General features: G+C 34.4%; 1 protein-coding gene and 2 pseudogenes across 1 annotated transcript; all 3 read right to left on the minus strand.

Annotated features, from left to right (window-relative positions):
* Positions 1-8,389: 8,389 nt before the first annotated feature.
* Positions 8,390-9,428, minus strand: LOC120215575 (annotated as a pseudogene).
* Positions 9,429-12,131: 2,703 nt separating this feature from the next.
* LOC120215540 (uncharacterized mitochondrial protein AtMg00820-like) lies at positions 12,132-12,467 on the minus strand. The gene has a single exon (XM_039213200.1). The coding sequence runs from the start codon at positions 12,465-12,467 to the stop codon at positions 12,132-12,134; it is 336 nt and encodes a 111-aa protein (XP_039069131.1).
* A 3,478-nt stretch (positions 12,468-15,945) lies between these two features.
* On the minus strand, positions 15,946-16,775 carry LOC120215541 (annotated as a pseudogene).
* Positions 16,776-16,949: the final 174 nt, after the last annotated feature.

The raw sequence follows: 16,949 nt of genomic DNA on the forward strand, positions 1-16,949 counted from the left end.
ATCTCTTATATCCACCATATTTTCCCAAAGTGTGGGTTTAGTTGGGTTTTAAAAAACCCATATCAAACCAGTATGTTTTTTAGGGATTTTAATCTCTAAAGACATTTTAGATGCCTCTTTAAGCTTCTCAACAAGTCTAATAACCTATATGTTTGATTATTGTTTAGAGAGAAAAGTTAGAGAAATCTCCAAGAACAAAGGAAAAGAGAAGCTTACCTTGGGTTGAGCCTTGGACCATTTCAGCAATTAGTAAGCAAAGGCAACTCACTCTAAACTCATATATACTACAATGTAGGTCACTAATATGTTTCGGTAGGTTGCATGAGCTATAGAGCATCTTCATGGTAGAAATCGTAAATTGGTGTTTTCATCATTTTTAAAGCCTCTTTATGTCTCCTTTAATCATACATAACACTTTAAAGACAATTGGGACCCTTAATAGGACTTTTAGAGTGGAAAGGTTGCATTTTTCATGCCCAAATTGGGCATTTTCAAGTAAGGATATCAATTCTGGAAGAATAATACCAATACTATTATTAAAACAAAGAGTAAATTCAACAGGGGTATCGATACCCATTCATGGATTATCAATACTGTAGGGTCGATCTCGATACCCATGGGGTGGTATCGATAACGAGATCAATTAGTAAATTACAATTGGCAATTTTGGTACCGATACCTAAGGTGGTATCGATACCGGTACCGATACTCCTTATAGGGGTATAGATAGTTAGTGGATTATCAAAACATCGAGGCTAAAAATGGTATTGATACCCAGGGTTGGTATCAATACTCAGGGATCAATATCAATACTGAAGGCTTGGTATCGGTACCTACGAAACATTTTGGGCAGAGAACTTAAGGATTTCAATAGTGGATTTAGGGGTCCCATCTATACTAGAATACTACGAAACAAAACTACAAGTGAGAACGTTAAATTAACTCAGAACAATTGGAAACAAAAATAGCTAGGATGAAATAAAACTATCATTTTTTTACGGTCGGGACATGACCAGGACACCCGAGCTACACTAGCAGATACAGTCTTACAGTCGGATATCCCAGTCACTGAGAAGGCACTTAAACCGTTAGTTGGGCGCAGATGCCCCAAGACTCGATGGAGTGAGTTGGCTGGGTGTATGTCTTATGCAAAATTTGAGATACAGAACCCTCATTCGTACCATAATGCCCGCCTCAGTAGGATGGATCAATATCTTATATGCCTTTATATCTGTGACACTAGCCAATACATTTAATGAATGCATGTAGTGTAGTAAAGTTTTTAGTGAGGCACTGAGCTCGTAAGCTCAACGTTCAAAATGTGTTTCCATACGCAGACTAAGAGATTATTCTTGGGGAGTTTTCATCATCAGATATTCCAGCACAGCAGATCAGATCCGGCCAAGTATCTCAGAGTATTTCTTGAGTTACTTGTAAAGGGCATGTACCTTTATGGACCCTTATATTACTTAGTCATAACCTTTGATTTTAAACTCAGTGATGTATTATTATTTTGATGATTTTGGGAGCTCCCTCGTATTTGTAAAACTTAATTACTATGCTTTTATTTATTCAATATTGATGGATTTTTATCCGATTCTTTATAATCAATCTGCTTAAAAAGAAAATTTTTGGGTTAGCCACTTAGGTGAACCCATTTGACATCGTGATTCAGTGATCTTCGGGTCGGACTGGATTAGTATAGTAAAGTTTTTAGTGAGACACTAAGCTTGTAAGCTCAACATTTGACATGTGTTTTCGTGCGCAGGCTAGGAGATCGTTTGTGGGGAGTTTTCGTTATCAGATATTCTATCACAACAGATCAAATCCAGTCGAGTATCTCAGAGTATGTCTTGAGTCACTTGTAGAGGGCATGTACTACTATGGACTCTTGTATTACTCACTCATAACCTTTTATTTTAAACTCAGTGATGTATTATTATTTTGAATATTTTAGGAGCTCCCCCGTATTTGTAAAACTTAATTAATATGCTTTTATTTATTCAGTATGTATAGATTTTTATTCGGTACTTTATAATCAGTCGACTTAAAAAGAAATTTTTTGGGTTTGCCACTTAGGTAGTCTCGTGTGACATCGTGGTTCAGTAATCTTCGGGTCGGACTGGATTAGAGTGTTACAATCACAAGATCAAATAAAATATTAATGATCATTAAGTGACTAAATGAAAATTAAAGAAAATAAGAGCACCAAAATTAAAATATATGAAAAAAATACAAAAATGGTGACTATTTTGTAAAAACACGCTTAAAGTTAAGATGGTTTAATGTGATTGTTCCTAAAATTTATCATCCCAAACCACTGATGGAAATGGAAAATGGAAAATAACAACATTTTGACCCCAACTTTACAACAAATCATCTGTACCTGAAACCCTAAATATTTTACCTAATTTGTTTAGTTCTCTCACTTTTCCATTTACTCACTTCAAGGGATGCCTCTCCCATCTCTAAGTCGAGGACAAACGACCACCATACTTGGATTGTCGCTCTACTTCGAGCACCACCAGTGTTAGTCGAGACACCTAAACCTAGAAATTTATGATCCTCTCCTTTTCAGTTTTATTTTCAAAACTCGAACCCAAAAGTCCTCCAAATTACCTTGATATTCTCTCTATCTACCAGAAACGAGACCAGAGAAGCCCCGATGAAAGCACCCCACACGTCTAAAGGTAAATAAATCGATCCCTGAACTCTCCTTTAGTTGTGTGTTTGGAACGAAAAAAAACAGGTACTGAAATGTAAAAAATGAAATAAAGATACCTTCTAATTTTTTTTCTTTGTATTTTCGTTCAAATCTATGTAATCTTCTCCTCCTCATTTACAACGCTTTTTAGAGACCTTATATAATCTTTAGATTACAAAAAAGAAAACTGAAAAAAAATCCCTCATTTCTTTTACTTTTATGCACACTGATTTTGTTTTCTTGTTTGCATGTCCATGGTGGATTGGGACGAAGCATACAGAGAGGGGGCAAACCGGTCACGCATGGATCACATTAATGACCCTAGATTTTCAGTGATCTGTCATGGCTCAAACTACAATGACATGATGATCGATGCGACTAGAAGGTGAAGGGTCTCTCTTGGCGGTGGCGACACAACATGATGATTGACATCTTAAGGATATTATACTAGGGTTTGAGAAACCCTAATATTAAAAGATCTAGGCCGTTGGATCAAAACAGATCCAACGGTTGTTAGGTGGCTACACAAGATGGAGATGAAAAACCATAGTTTCCTCCCTTTTCATGTGTAGGCTTCAGATTTTCTAATTGGGTTTAGTAACTTGTAGTGGGTTTTGGGAAATACTTGTATTTATTTAATGCACTTAGTTTATATGATGGTTTACTATATATATTTTACTACAACAACAATAATAATAATAGTCTAATAAAAATGGTGATTACAATACAATATTATAATTGATTCCTAAATATCTTAGCCTATTGATTAAAGCTTATTTGGTAACTGATTGATTTTGGATTCAAATCCAATTAAGTTAATTTTCCCCTAAACCTGAACAAGTTATATATATCAACATGTTAATAATTGTGTGAATTTGATTAGTGGTTTAGTCTTGTGAAGGCCACCCTCGGAATCCAAGTTTAAGTCCCTTCGTCACGGAAATTCATTTCTTATTTATTTTCTCTTCAATTCAAAAGGTGACATTTGTCATCTTTTGATTAGATTGAAAAATTTTGAAATTGAAATTAAAAAAACACTGACATCAGGTGATGATATGTATCACAATTTGATTGGATTAGTAAATTTATTAAAGTAAATTGAAATTAGGAACAAAATGAGAGAATATATAATTTATAAGAACTAAATATATAATTATACAGATTTTGTTATCTTCCATATAAGTACTTTCGTTAAATGTTAGCGACGGGTGATTAAATTAAAATTATTTATATAATTAAGTGATTATATTGACATAGTTTTAAGAATGATAGTCATATCGACACTAACCTTATAATTATGTAATCATTCAAAAAGTCTACTTTTTTTTTAAATCCCATTTCCTTTTTATTTAAGGGAAACAAAAATCATTTCAAGCAACAACCAACTGTTAAGTTAATTGTCATTGCCAACGTAATGATCTGGACATCAATTCTTTTTTTGTTTTTTTCGATGTGGACATTCATGAGTCAACTTTCTACTTCTCTAATTTATTCCAAAATTTATTAAATCAAATAAAATTAGAAAATGATTTTTGAAAAATAAAAAAAGTGAAAATATGAAAACATATAAAATATTTTTAAATTTTTGAAATTTTAAAAAAATATGAAAAATGAGATCTAGACTTTTAACTTAACTTATACATATTTAAATCTTTCTAACAACAATTTTTTGACTTAATAATATCTAAAACCCTCCAACTTTTACAAAAAAATTAATATGGCCCCTAGATATTTTTTATACTCAATGTGGTCCTTAAATTGATTCTTTTAATAATTTAATTTTATACTATTTTATATTTAATATATTAAATATCTTAATAATTATTTGTATTTTAAATTCAAATAATTTCTTAAATTTTCTAAAAAATTAAATAATTCCTCAAATTTTCTACAAAAAGCAATTAGACCCTCAAACTTAGTAAAAAATCAATTGAGTCCATATATAACATCATCGTCCATCGTGTACTGCCACAATACTATAGTGAACTATCATATCAACATTCTAGTTGTCATGTAAGCTTTGTGAATTGTAAGCGTTGTAATGGTCAACGTTCAATTTTGTTGATCAAAGGGTTAGATTGATTTTCCCTCAAAATTTGGGTCACATTTAGCGCAAAAAAAGTTAAGGGATTACACTAAGTTTTTCTCTAAAAAATTGAGGGCCTTAAATACCACTAAACTTATTTTTAATTTTAATGACACTTTTGTTTGCTCTTTCTTACAACAATATGTTTTTGTATATTTTTTAAAATGAATCAATATCCCGTATGCATTAACATTATATTCTTTTATAAACTAAAATAATTTTTGAGTTATAATTTTTTTTCTCAATTTTATTGTTTTATATTTGCATAACTCACATGTTAAATTTATGCAATATACTTTTTTAATAATTATACTTTAATTTAATTATTTAATAACTATTTGTTCATCTATATTTGATGAAATTAGATATCAAATATATTTTATTATTTTTATTTTTGAATTCAAGTTTTCATTTATATTAACCAATAATGTTTTCTAATTTTAAAAAAACTGAAAATAAAAACTATTTTCTAAAAATATGAACAAATAAAATAAAAAACATATTTTTTGATAAAAGAAACTAAATTTATTCAAAATAGTAAATATCCCAAATTACAATAAAGATTTACAATCATAATCGTAAATTAAGCACATAATTAAGAAAATCTCCTATAATCATTTAAACAAAACTAGTAACTTAAGATCACACAATGACCATACAATGAAAGATTAAATCTAATTAAGAAACTCGAACAAAGATAGATACAAACTCAAATAAAAATAAAAAATATTTTATAAAACCAAACATGTATATATTTCATTTTGAAATTGTCCGTTTAGAAAAAAAAATATTTAATGAATATGAGACATGTAACATATGTTAATTTTATGCTTTTCCCTCCCTGATTTTATAGGAAAACAAAAAATAAAAAATAACGACCAAAAAATAGTTTATTTTTAAAAGGAATTGAACAATTCTAATATCAAATACTTAAATTTCGAGAATATATCTATTCTTAGTGCATCAAATTTCATCTACACCTCATTATTTTTTATTTTTTGAAATAAAAAATTTTAAGTCCCCAAAAATTATAAAATACTTCCATTATGAAAACCCATTTATATAAAAGAGAATGTGTAATGCCCCAAATGGTAGGTCATTGACTATTTTGAAAGAATTTAAAAATTTGAGGGTTTAATTTAATAAATGTTAAAGTATAAGGAATGATTTGAGTAAGACCAATTAGTAAGAAAAGGATAATTGAAAGTACATTTTGGTCCTTTGGAATGAAATGAAATTAAAACTTATTTATAAAAAATAGGGATTTAAGAAAAAGGGGAAAGTAAAATATTTAGTTAAGTTACTTACTCCTCTTCTTCTTCCTCCTCCTGTGGGTTGTGCTCTCCTCCATATAAAAGGTAAATTTCCTTCAGCTAGTTCTTCCTTACGATTTTGATTTGCTCTTGGAACATTAAGTGATATGTAAGCCTAAGGATGGGTTAAAGAAGATGAAAACTAAGAGATGAAGTTTTATTTGAGATTTAGGGAAATTAGTTTCTGAAGGGTATATTGATATATTAGTTTTTATTAAGTTTATTAGTATATTTGACTTGTCAAATGAGTGAATAAGAGATTAGAAGCGTTGAATATGATTAAAAACATGTTAGAAAAAGTGGTATGATTCTTAGTTTGAGATGTTCTTTGGAGATTTTAGATGTTATAAGAAGCTAAATGAAGGAAAGTTAGTTGAGTTAAGTAAAGAAGAGTTTAATACTAATGTTGGAGGTAAAAGTAAGACATTTAAGGGAAAAGGTAGTAAACATCAGGCTAAAAAATGGTAAATTTGAGTAGGGGTATCGGTACTGGAAGAACAGTATCGATACTATAGGTTTAAATGGGTAGAAATGCGATGAACAGTATCGATACTGATGCAATTAGTATCGATACTGATGGGGTATCGATACTAAAAGGAAAGTATCGATACCATGGATTCCAGAATGCCAAAATGGTATCGATACTGAAAGAGAGTATCAGTACCATAGTATAGTAGTATCCATACTGAGAGAAAGGTATCGATACCATAAATTACAAAATATAGAAATGGTATCAATACTAAAAGGGGGTATCGATACCATAGTATAGAAGTATCGATACCATGGTAAGGTTACCAATACTATTAAGCATGGAATTATAAGATATGCTAAAATTGTTATAGAAATTGAAATAATAGTACTTTTGAGTATTATTAAAGTATAAGTGTTAGGGAATATACTAATATTTGGTATGGTATGTGTTTTTAATGGATGCTTGTGTAGATCATAACCAAGCTCCTAAATCTAGCAAGAACAAGTGTAAAGATAAAGTTGCTGAGTAACTAGACACCATTACATTTTATTAACAAGGATTGTCAGGTGAGTACATTTATTGTATTTATTTGAGATGAAAAAGATTCACAATGATTCAAATTAGAATGTGTTTAATTTAATGTATGTTTTATGGTATTCAATATGTTTTTATTTCATAAATGAAATGCATAACGGTGCATTAAAGGCATGAATGCCATAAATGAAATGCATGACGGTGCATTAAAGGCATGAAAGGATGTCATAATTGAATGCATGACGATGCATTAAAGGTATGAAAGGATGTCATAAATGAAATGCATAACGGTGCATTAAAGGCATGAAAGGATGACATAAATGGAAATAATGAATAATTACAAAAGAATAATGGGAAAATGTACAGAAAGAAAGGTATTATGAACATACTAAGAATGTTAGAATGATAGTATGAAAGAAACATGAGTTAGATAATATGAACTCATCTAATCCTTGTGGATGATACGAATTAGTTCAAAACCAAATAATCATGATATACTTATGTATACATTAATGTTTCTTTACAATATTATGTCTCACTAAGTAACTGTTTAACGTGTGTTGATTTCACGCGTAGGTGAAAGCAGAGATTAGCAAAGCAAGGAGTGCAGCAGTAGCAGAAGCTATAATCAATTAAGGTTGACTCGTTGGTAATAATAGGACAATCCATTTTATTTTGAAAAACTTAGTTGGCATGTAATTAAATTACGAAAAATGCTCTGAATTGTATTTAAGTAGAACCTCGTAACAAATTCCAACTAATGTTTTGCTGTAGATAAAACAAATGTTATGTTTTAAGAAATCTAGAAAAAAAAATTTACGGGTTTTCAATTGAGGAAATATTTTAAAAGTGATGTTATACATGTATCTCGTGTACGGAAAGATATACGGGAGATGGGTGTTACAGAATGTTAAAAAAGTCTATGTGAAAGTAAAATCAAGACCCACAACTCTAAAATATTAGTCTTAAAACACTTTGTTTTCTCTTAGAATAGTAAGCTAATACTTATTTTTTTTAATTAAACCTTTTATTTTCTATCAAAATATGCTTTGTCAACAGCTCTAAATAACTTCAACCTAATATTTTAGTTTTTTAATATTTCATATTCGCTTAATAATTCATATTTGAAATTTATAATTATGATTTAACTATTATTACACTGAATTAAAATGTTTGAAATATTAGAAAAGAAAAACGTAAAAGAAATCATAAAAAATCAATCCTTTTAGCAAACAAGTTGATCCTACAATGGAAGCAAATGGAGAGAATTACATGGGAAGTGAAGCAAATAAAGCCAATAATAAAACATCAAAGGAAATGAGGCTTATCCCTATTGTAAAAAGCAGCCAACCTATTGATCAAATCCTTAGCTTTGTGAGACTCCAAATCAATCAAATGAAACCCATGACCCTCCCCTTCCGTCTCCATTATTTTCACCACACCCATCCACCCACTTCTCCCCAATGCCACGTAATAAAGCCTCCCTCTATCCCTCAGCACATCTTTCTCAGCCACACACACCAATACCCTCTTGGACCCTAGCCCCACCAAGCTCGCTCCATCTACGCTTTCCGGGTTATCCCCGGGTCATCGTTGTCCGGGTTTCCGGGCACACAAATGGCCACAACTTATCCAAACGAGCCTTTGCTTCCGGTTGTAATGCCTCGGAACCAATGGGTTCACACCCCCAGAAATATGGGTGCACCAATGTAATCCCCAGAATGTCCACGTTTAGCCCAAACTCGGAGTCTCCAGCAGCCATGGCTAATTTGTGAACAATGTTGGCACCGGTGCTTACAATTTACACCGCCTAAGAACAGTCTTTCGAAGTCGGCATGGTCGTTGAGCCATGGTTCGGGGCTTTGGCTGTTGCAATGGGAAACTACCCAATTGAGAGCAGCCCAAGAATCTTCGTATGCGGCTGGGATAGGGTGTTCCGGTGTGTTTCTAAAATTTACCGACACTGCGATCACGTTGGCTTCGGCAACCAAGGCGTTGAGTAAATTACTGAACTGTGAAGTGAATGGTGATGATGTACAGAAGATTCCGCCATGGTAGTAGACGAGGAGAGGTAGCTTTTAGTTGGGGTTGGTGAGCTTTGGGAGGAAGAGACGAGCCGAAACGTTGGATTCGGGGATTATTGTTACGTCCTTGGATGAAACACCGGTTTGGGGGTGAGTTGATGGTGGGACGAAGTCGGTTCCACTGAGTCTTTCGACTCGGCCATCTTTGTAGACTCTGATGAGGCCTGGGAACTCGATAACCACTTCTGAATCCATGAGAGGAAATAGAAAGGGATTGAATGCTGCCTGCGGTTTATAGATAAATGAATGGCAGAAACACGATGGATATACTTTCCTTTATCTGCTTTGCCCTGTAATCAACCGACAAACTGCCCTTGCTTATCTGATTTGCTAAACTAGTAGTAAATAATCGGGAAAAAAACATAAGAGGTCTTTATACTTAAAAAAAATGAATTTAATCCTATTTTTTTTTCTTAATGTAACTCTCTAACTCAGAAAAAAATTCAACTTGATCCTTTGACTAATGTTTTTCTTCGTTAATCGTTATAGTATTGGCGGCTAGTTCACGATGTTGATGTTGTGATTCACGATGCTAACATGACAGTCCACATGTCATGTTTGAGTTACCAATTTAGTCAATCTGACATGTTTGAGTTACTAATTTAGTTAATCTACCATGTCATCATCCATGTTAATCTGCCATCCAGGACTATGATGTTAGAACCGTGAATTATCACATCAACACCGTAGATTTTCATATCGGCATCATTAATTGTTACATCAACTTAATAACAATCAACGACAAAAAAATGTTGATCAAAGAGTCGTATTGAATTTATTTTCTAAGTTAAATATCACATTGAGAGAAACATAATACAATAACTATATTATTTTTTTTCAAAAGTACGTATACCTTTTATGCCTTTTTGCCTTAATAATTTCATAATCATAACAATCGGCTATAAATATTTTTCACTTATGTGTTGTTTTAGATTTTCCAACTCTAGAAGAGTTCAAAGGTTCACACAACAATCAGCTATTGCATGTAGAACAAGTGACCACCATTGAATCCGTGATAATGTGCATAATGTACATATTTTTAAGATGATAACTCTATAGATTTTGAAGCTCGGTTACTGTTAATTTTGATTAATTTCCCTTGATGAATAAAGTGATATCTTTTGTTTGTATTTGATTGCTAAGAATTACCTTCTTAAGAAGGAATTATTGTGCATGTAGTAAGAAAAACAAAGACTACATCTAACTTTTATTTTTAGCGTAAACCACTTAAATATAAGCAAAATTTTATTTTATTTTATTGAAATTCCAAAGTAACAAAAGTCATTAATATTATCGAAAAGTAACGAAATAATGATTATATTGTTAAGCATAGTTAAATCTATCACAACAAACTAACTTGACACGTTTGGACGTTTTACTGTTACCGTGCTACAACTGTGCTACGTTGGCCAATATTTGACCAGTCATTTGGCTCCCATGGCAGCTCTATGCTAAAAGTTCTCAGCAACATATTCAGAACTATGACTCAATCGCTATGCTTATTAGGAAGTTACAAAATATGAAGAAGGGAATATTTTTCTTATTCAACAATACAGTACTAATACGTTTTAATACACCACTGTAGAATGATATGCTATAATATATTGATAACAACCCTAGCTGACGTAGACACGTAACAAACTAATGTTGAGTTGGCATAACTAATACAATACTTCACCTTCTAGATTATACCAACATGATCCCTACTTTTTCCATTTTCAACTTTTATTAAAGAACAGACTCTGATTTTGCATGAACATGGTGAAGTAATCTTTTGTCAAGGCTTTGGTCAATCCGTCAGCCACCTGATAAGGAACAAAGTTCACCCTCAGCTTATCTGTGACCACTTTTTCACGAACAAAGTGAATGTCCAGCTCAACATGTTTAATTTTTGAATGGTAAACAAGATTGGCGCTCATAGCTGTGGCGCTTGAATTATCACTCCAATTACCGTGTGGTTTGCAATTTAATTCTCATGTCATTAAGCAAAGCATCAAGCCACGTTACATCTGTTGCCACATCTGTCAAGCTCCTATACTCAGCTTTAGTTGTCGATCTAGACATTGCTTTCTGTTTCTTTGAGTTCCACATCACTAGATTCCTTCCGAAGTACACACAACTCCCTGATATTGACCGTCTGTCATCCACACTTCCTCCCCAGTCAGCATCAACAAACGCCATGACTTGAAGAGGTTCTGTAGCTGAAGAAAATACAAGACCATATTCAAGTGTTCCATTTAAGTATCACAATACACGCTTTACTGCTTCAAAATGATGTTCACATGGAGCATGCATGATTTGGGCTAGTTTATTTACACTGTAAGCAATATCGGGACAAGTACGACAGGCATATGACAATGATCTAACTAAGCTGCGATATTCCCTTATATCTACCATCTTACTCTCAACATCTTTAGAGAGTTTTGGGAAACTAATCATAGGAGTTGGTGTTGGTGTTGCATTTGTCATGCAAGCTTTGGTAAGAAGTTCCATCACATACTTCTTCTGGTTCAAGAAGATTGAGTTTCCCAAACGCTTTGATTCTATTCCAAGGAACAATCCTAGCTGCCCCAAGTCTTTCAAAGGACATTTTTCCCCAACTAATCGAACAATCTTCTCAATAGAATCACTGGATTCACCTATAACAATGGTATCATCCATACAAACGAGAATATATGTGAACTTTCCCCCTTCTCGACTGATAAATAATGAGTCATCTGCTTGAGAACTAACAAACCCTACACCTAATAAGGCATCTTTCAGCTTAGCATACCAATTCCTTGGAGTCAATCTCAGACCATAATGGCTTTTTGTAGTTTACACACTAATATTGTACCGTTTCCTGCCTTATTCTCAAAGCCTTGTGGCTGCTTCATATAAACATCTTCATTCAAATCGCATTTAAGAATCCATTGTTCACATCGATCTGCCTCAACTCTCAGTTGTTACGAGCTGCTATGGACAATATGACATTGATTGTGGATGATTTAACCACAGGGTTAAAGGTGTCATGGAAGTCTTTTCCAGGTACTTGAGAGAACCTTTTTGCCACTAACCTCGCCTTGTAGCATTGTAGAGTTCCATCAACATTCCTTTTGATTCTAAACAACCATTTACAACATACTGCTTTCCTTTCTTCAGGTAGAGTTACCAGCTTCCACGTGTTATTCATTTCAAGAGCTTCAAAATCAGCTTGAATTGCTTCTTTCCAGTTCGATGATTGAAGAGATTTATATATGGACTCGGGTTCTTCTTCTTCAATCCCATGCAACATCATATAGGGTTTTGGTTTAAAGATTCCACGCTTACTTCTCGTTATCATTTGATAACCAATATCACATGGTAAGTCTGAAGGTGCTGGAAGTAAGGTTCCACAGTTTCTGTTGCCTCAACAGCCACTTGATCCAACTCTTCATTAGCAGCTTGACTTAACCTGCCACTTAGCTCAACATCTTGTTCAAGAAAAACACCATTACTTTAATCACCATAAACATTTCCCATTACACTGCGCTCCCTGAGTTATACATCTTGAGTTGTCAGTACTGCACTCGCTCCCTGAGTACCTGACCCTCCATCACACTGCGTGTCCCAACAACTTTACCCATATCAGGGTCAGCTAGAGACTTAGATGATTGTACCAAGTTTGGTCACATACACACCTTGTCTGTATCATGAACAATACTTAGAGAGGGAGCCCTAGGCATAACTTGAGCAGTATCACGAATGAAACTAACTTGTGCATTTTCATCTGCAAAAGGAAAACATTGTTCATCAAAAACTACATGTATGGAGATGTAAACCTTGCCATCAGGGGTCATGCATTGATAACCCTTATTTTTAGACTGTAACCAAGAAATGTTCTGGGCTGTGACCTAAAACACAATTTGTGATTTTGATAAGGTCGAAGCTGTAGATAGCAGCGACAATTAAAGACTCGCATATGCTCATACGCAGGTTGTTTATTGAACAGTGCTTTAAACGGGGATTTCCATTTAAGAACACGTTTGGACAAACGGTTTATGAGATAGATAATTGTGCACACAACATATGACCAAAACTTGAGTGGTAGAGCAGCTCGTGCAAGAAGAAGCAAGGCCAGCTCAATGATGTGTTGGTGTTTGCACTTTACTACACCGTTCTGCTCAAAAGTATGTGGGCAAGTTTTTGGATGCTCAATGCCTAAGCTTGACAGCAAGGAGGAGATAGACATGTACTCACTACCCAATCCGTTTTCACCTCCTTTATCACAACATTGAACTGAGTTTTCACCACGCTCTTAAACGATTGAAACGAATGTAAAGCTTTATCTTTGGTTTTAAGAAGATACACCCAACAGTGTCTTATTCATGCATCCACTAATGAAACGTAGTACCTAAATCCATAGGAAACTAAGTGAGTTGGTCCCCAAAGATCGAAAAAAACAACCTAGAAAAGGAGTATCATATACGGTTGTGAAATCGTGATATGGTAACTTGCAGTTTTTGTCCATTCTACACGCAACACGCTATTATGGACTGGATTTAGTAGAGAAGAAATATCGAAGAAGAAATAGGTTTTAGAAGAAGAAATAAGAGAGATTACAGAAAGAAATTTTCATTCATTCATTTCATGAGCCTCCAATGCTCTACAACCAAGTAATTTATTTAGTTACATTTGTAGTACTGCGAATCTAGCTATGCCAGCTGACATTTACAATTACAGACTCATAACAAAATGGTTTTGTTTTATTTCTTCTTTTCAGCAGGTATTGGCCATATGGTCTGGCCCTTTCCAGCGTTACTTGAGTCTTCCCAGCCTACTCCAGCTCTTCGGGTAATATCCTCACCTGACCATCACATGTTTTAATTCCCAATTCGCATTTCTCAATCCCTTATTCATTTTCTAAATCCCCAATGCCCTTTGCTTCGTGCTTCTCCCCTTCTCTCCCAACCGTGACAATTCCTCTCCCTTTAGACGATCCTTGTCCCCAAGGATCAAAGTATCAAATTTGTGATAGCAAGACCATAAAATCCTTCCAAGTTGCAAAAGAAGGAAGTCCATCCCAACTAATTAGCCATTGCTTGTAACCAACAACACCCAATATCACATGGATAAAATGATCCCTAGGATGTATCCTCGAAACATGTCCCAATCTCATCAATTCAGTCTTGGCTAAAATCACTTGTCCAGTCCATTTAGGCAACTTATTCGCATTGTTCTTTAACTCAGTAGCCAAAACCGTACCCCTTTGAGTCTCCAACTTCTGCCTCCAATTAACACCAGAGTACTTGGGATCAAACTCATTAAGTGCATTCAAAGTAAGGAAAGACTTTTGGTTATTAGCATCAACAACACTCTGAATCTCACACCGAGCATCTAACTGCATATCATTATCAAGCTTCCACCTTCTATACCTATAAGCAACAGAAGCTACTTCGTCGCCTTCATTGACAAACGGATTTAGCTCATTGAAACTAACCTTATTGTCATGCCTAACTAAAACCTACTGTGAAAACTTCTGATTTATATCATTTTTCTCTTCTGCAAGTTGGGACAAATCATCCTTCGCAATAGCCAATGAGTCTTCAAGTAATTTCATAGTTGGTTGGGTCTCTATTAACTTGCCAGCCAGAATGTTAGCCTCTTCCTTTACTTCCCTCAACTCTCATTCAATCTGTGTCTTGGTAGACTGACAATAAGCAATTGTCGCTGGGGCCTCTGCTAGCTTTCCATCTATGGTGCTAGCCTCCTCTTTTACTTCCCTAAACTCTTGTACGACATTCCTCAGACAGCCCACCTTAGTAGTCTCATCAAGCAGATTCTCGAATTGAAAAAAAATATTTACAACAAGGAACTCATTGCTATCAATCCTGATGTCCTCTATACGAAGACTTTCCCAATTTTGAGTTGTTGTAGCCTTGTACTGAAATGGAACAATAAAGAGCCTACAATATTTTGCCAAGCAACAACCTGTTGCCTCAATCCTTTGTTTTGGGCGTAAACCACATTGGGGAAGCACGATTCCAGTTATGCATAGCTTAGGAGGCCTACCAGATATCTTCGAGAGATGTTGGATAAAAATATGCCACTGAAAACTATATATGATATTGAAATCATTTTGTCTCCATACATAATTAGTATCTTCTTAAACTGATAAGCACTAAGGTATCCTTTTTAAGACTTCAACATATCAGCAAATGTTGTCTTCTTGGAAGCTAGAGATGCATAAAAGTTTTGTATTACAGTTCTACTCCCATCCAAGCATGCCTCAAGTTCATTCGCAAAGACTTGAGCCAACCTCTGAGTTCCCTTACCGAGAGGAGTAGAGCTATATTTAGTCTGCTTTAATATGTTATACACATAAGAACCAGTCTCGCTATGTGTAGTATAGTAGCTTATAAACCCCCACATATGTATAGCCTGAAGGAATTCATTTCTATATATAACCCACCATTTTGTAGCGAGCAGAATAATTGTTGGTCTACAGAATAAACTAATTTCTCTTTTAGGCACACTCAAACTCCTACCAAATTTAACCATCTTCCATCTCATCAACAAAAGTCGAAACAAAAAAGGATCAAAGATTTTAACATGTTTTTTGACATCCCTAAACATCTTGGAACAATTTTCTCTAAACGCGGATAGAAGTAGATAGTTGGAATTATTGGAGTTACCTAGAGAAAAATCAACTATGGAGGGCGTAAAAGTAACAATTTGAGCTGATATAGGCAAACCTGTCTTCTCAAATAGTGGAAAAACTATTAAGGGTTGCTTCACATGGCATTTATGCTGCAGGAGTTCAACAGTAAGAACATCCGAAGGGCAGTTGCCATTGAAATGGTGTATAATCCAAAAATGTCTGCTGGAAGCTCTACCAAGACACTAAATGTATCCAAAACATCAGTAATTTCTTCTGTTTTAGGAAGATTAACACCAAACAACGGACACTTTCCACTTATTCAGATAGTAGCCATTTCTGTCTTTGTTCTTCAAACCACTCATGGTAGAGACCGATTTCCAAGTGTTGGGTAATGGCTTCCAACACATTTGTATGGCGATTAGACTCTTGACGATTGTTAAGTCTAACAAGTGAGAGGCAAAAAGTTGAAACTTGCCTTAAGAAATCAAGAAGACTTCCATTAGCAATTGACCTGTCACCATAAGAGCAAAGTGATCTATAATATAGTTCAAGAGGTTTTAGAAGCTGCTCAATGTTGGTGAAAATTTCTTCATCGGGAATGTCAGAGATGCCATGAGATAACATTTGGCGAGACCTTTCACATGTCTGATAAAACTTATCCGTAACATCACCAAGAATAACACGGTAGGGTTCATTTGGAGGAACTTGTTTGTAGAACTGTTGATGTTTCCCCGAGATCGGTTTGATAGATCGAACGAGACTGGTGTTCTGATGCAGCCTTGAATTAGCCTTCATGGTACTAGTGATTGATGACATTGCATCAATTACTTTTGTTCGCATTTTATCAAAAAATTGATACCCATCATTTGTGCCTTCTATTGCAGCAGGTAACGACCCCGTTTCAGGGCTATTTTGGTCTTGCACCACCGTCGTTCCAGTCAAGACCCCCAATATCTGCTCCATCTAGCTTTGAGTCGTCGTCATCCTAGCTTCCAACGAATTGATACGTTTATCTTTTGCCTTCCACCACTTGGGAGGGTTGGTTTCATCATTTTCTTGTTGCACTGTTTTCTTTAAATCCTCAATTTGCTTTTTGATGGTAGAGAGATCAATAGATTTGACCATGGTTAGGTTCTT

The sequence above is a fragment of the Hibiscus syriacus genome, unplaced genomic scaffold (genome assembly GCF_006381635.1).
Source record: "Hibiscus syriacus cultivar Baekdansim isolate YM2019G1 unplaced genomic scaffold, ASM638163v2 tig00110123_pilon, whole genome shotgun sequence".
Taxonomy (NCBI): Eukaryota; Viridiplantae; Streptophyta; class Magnoliopsida; order Malvales; family Malvaceae; genus Hibiscus; species Hibiscus syriacus.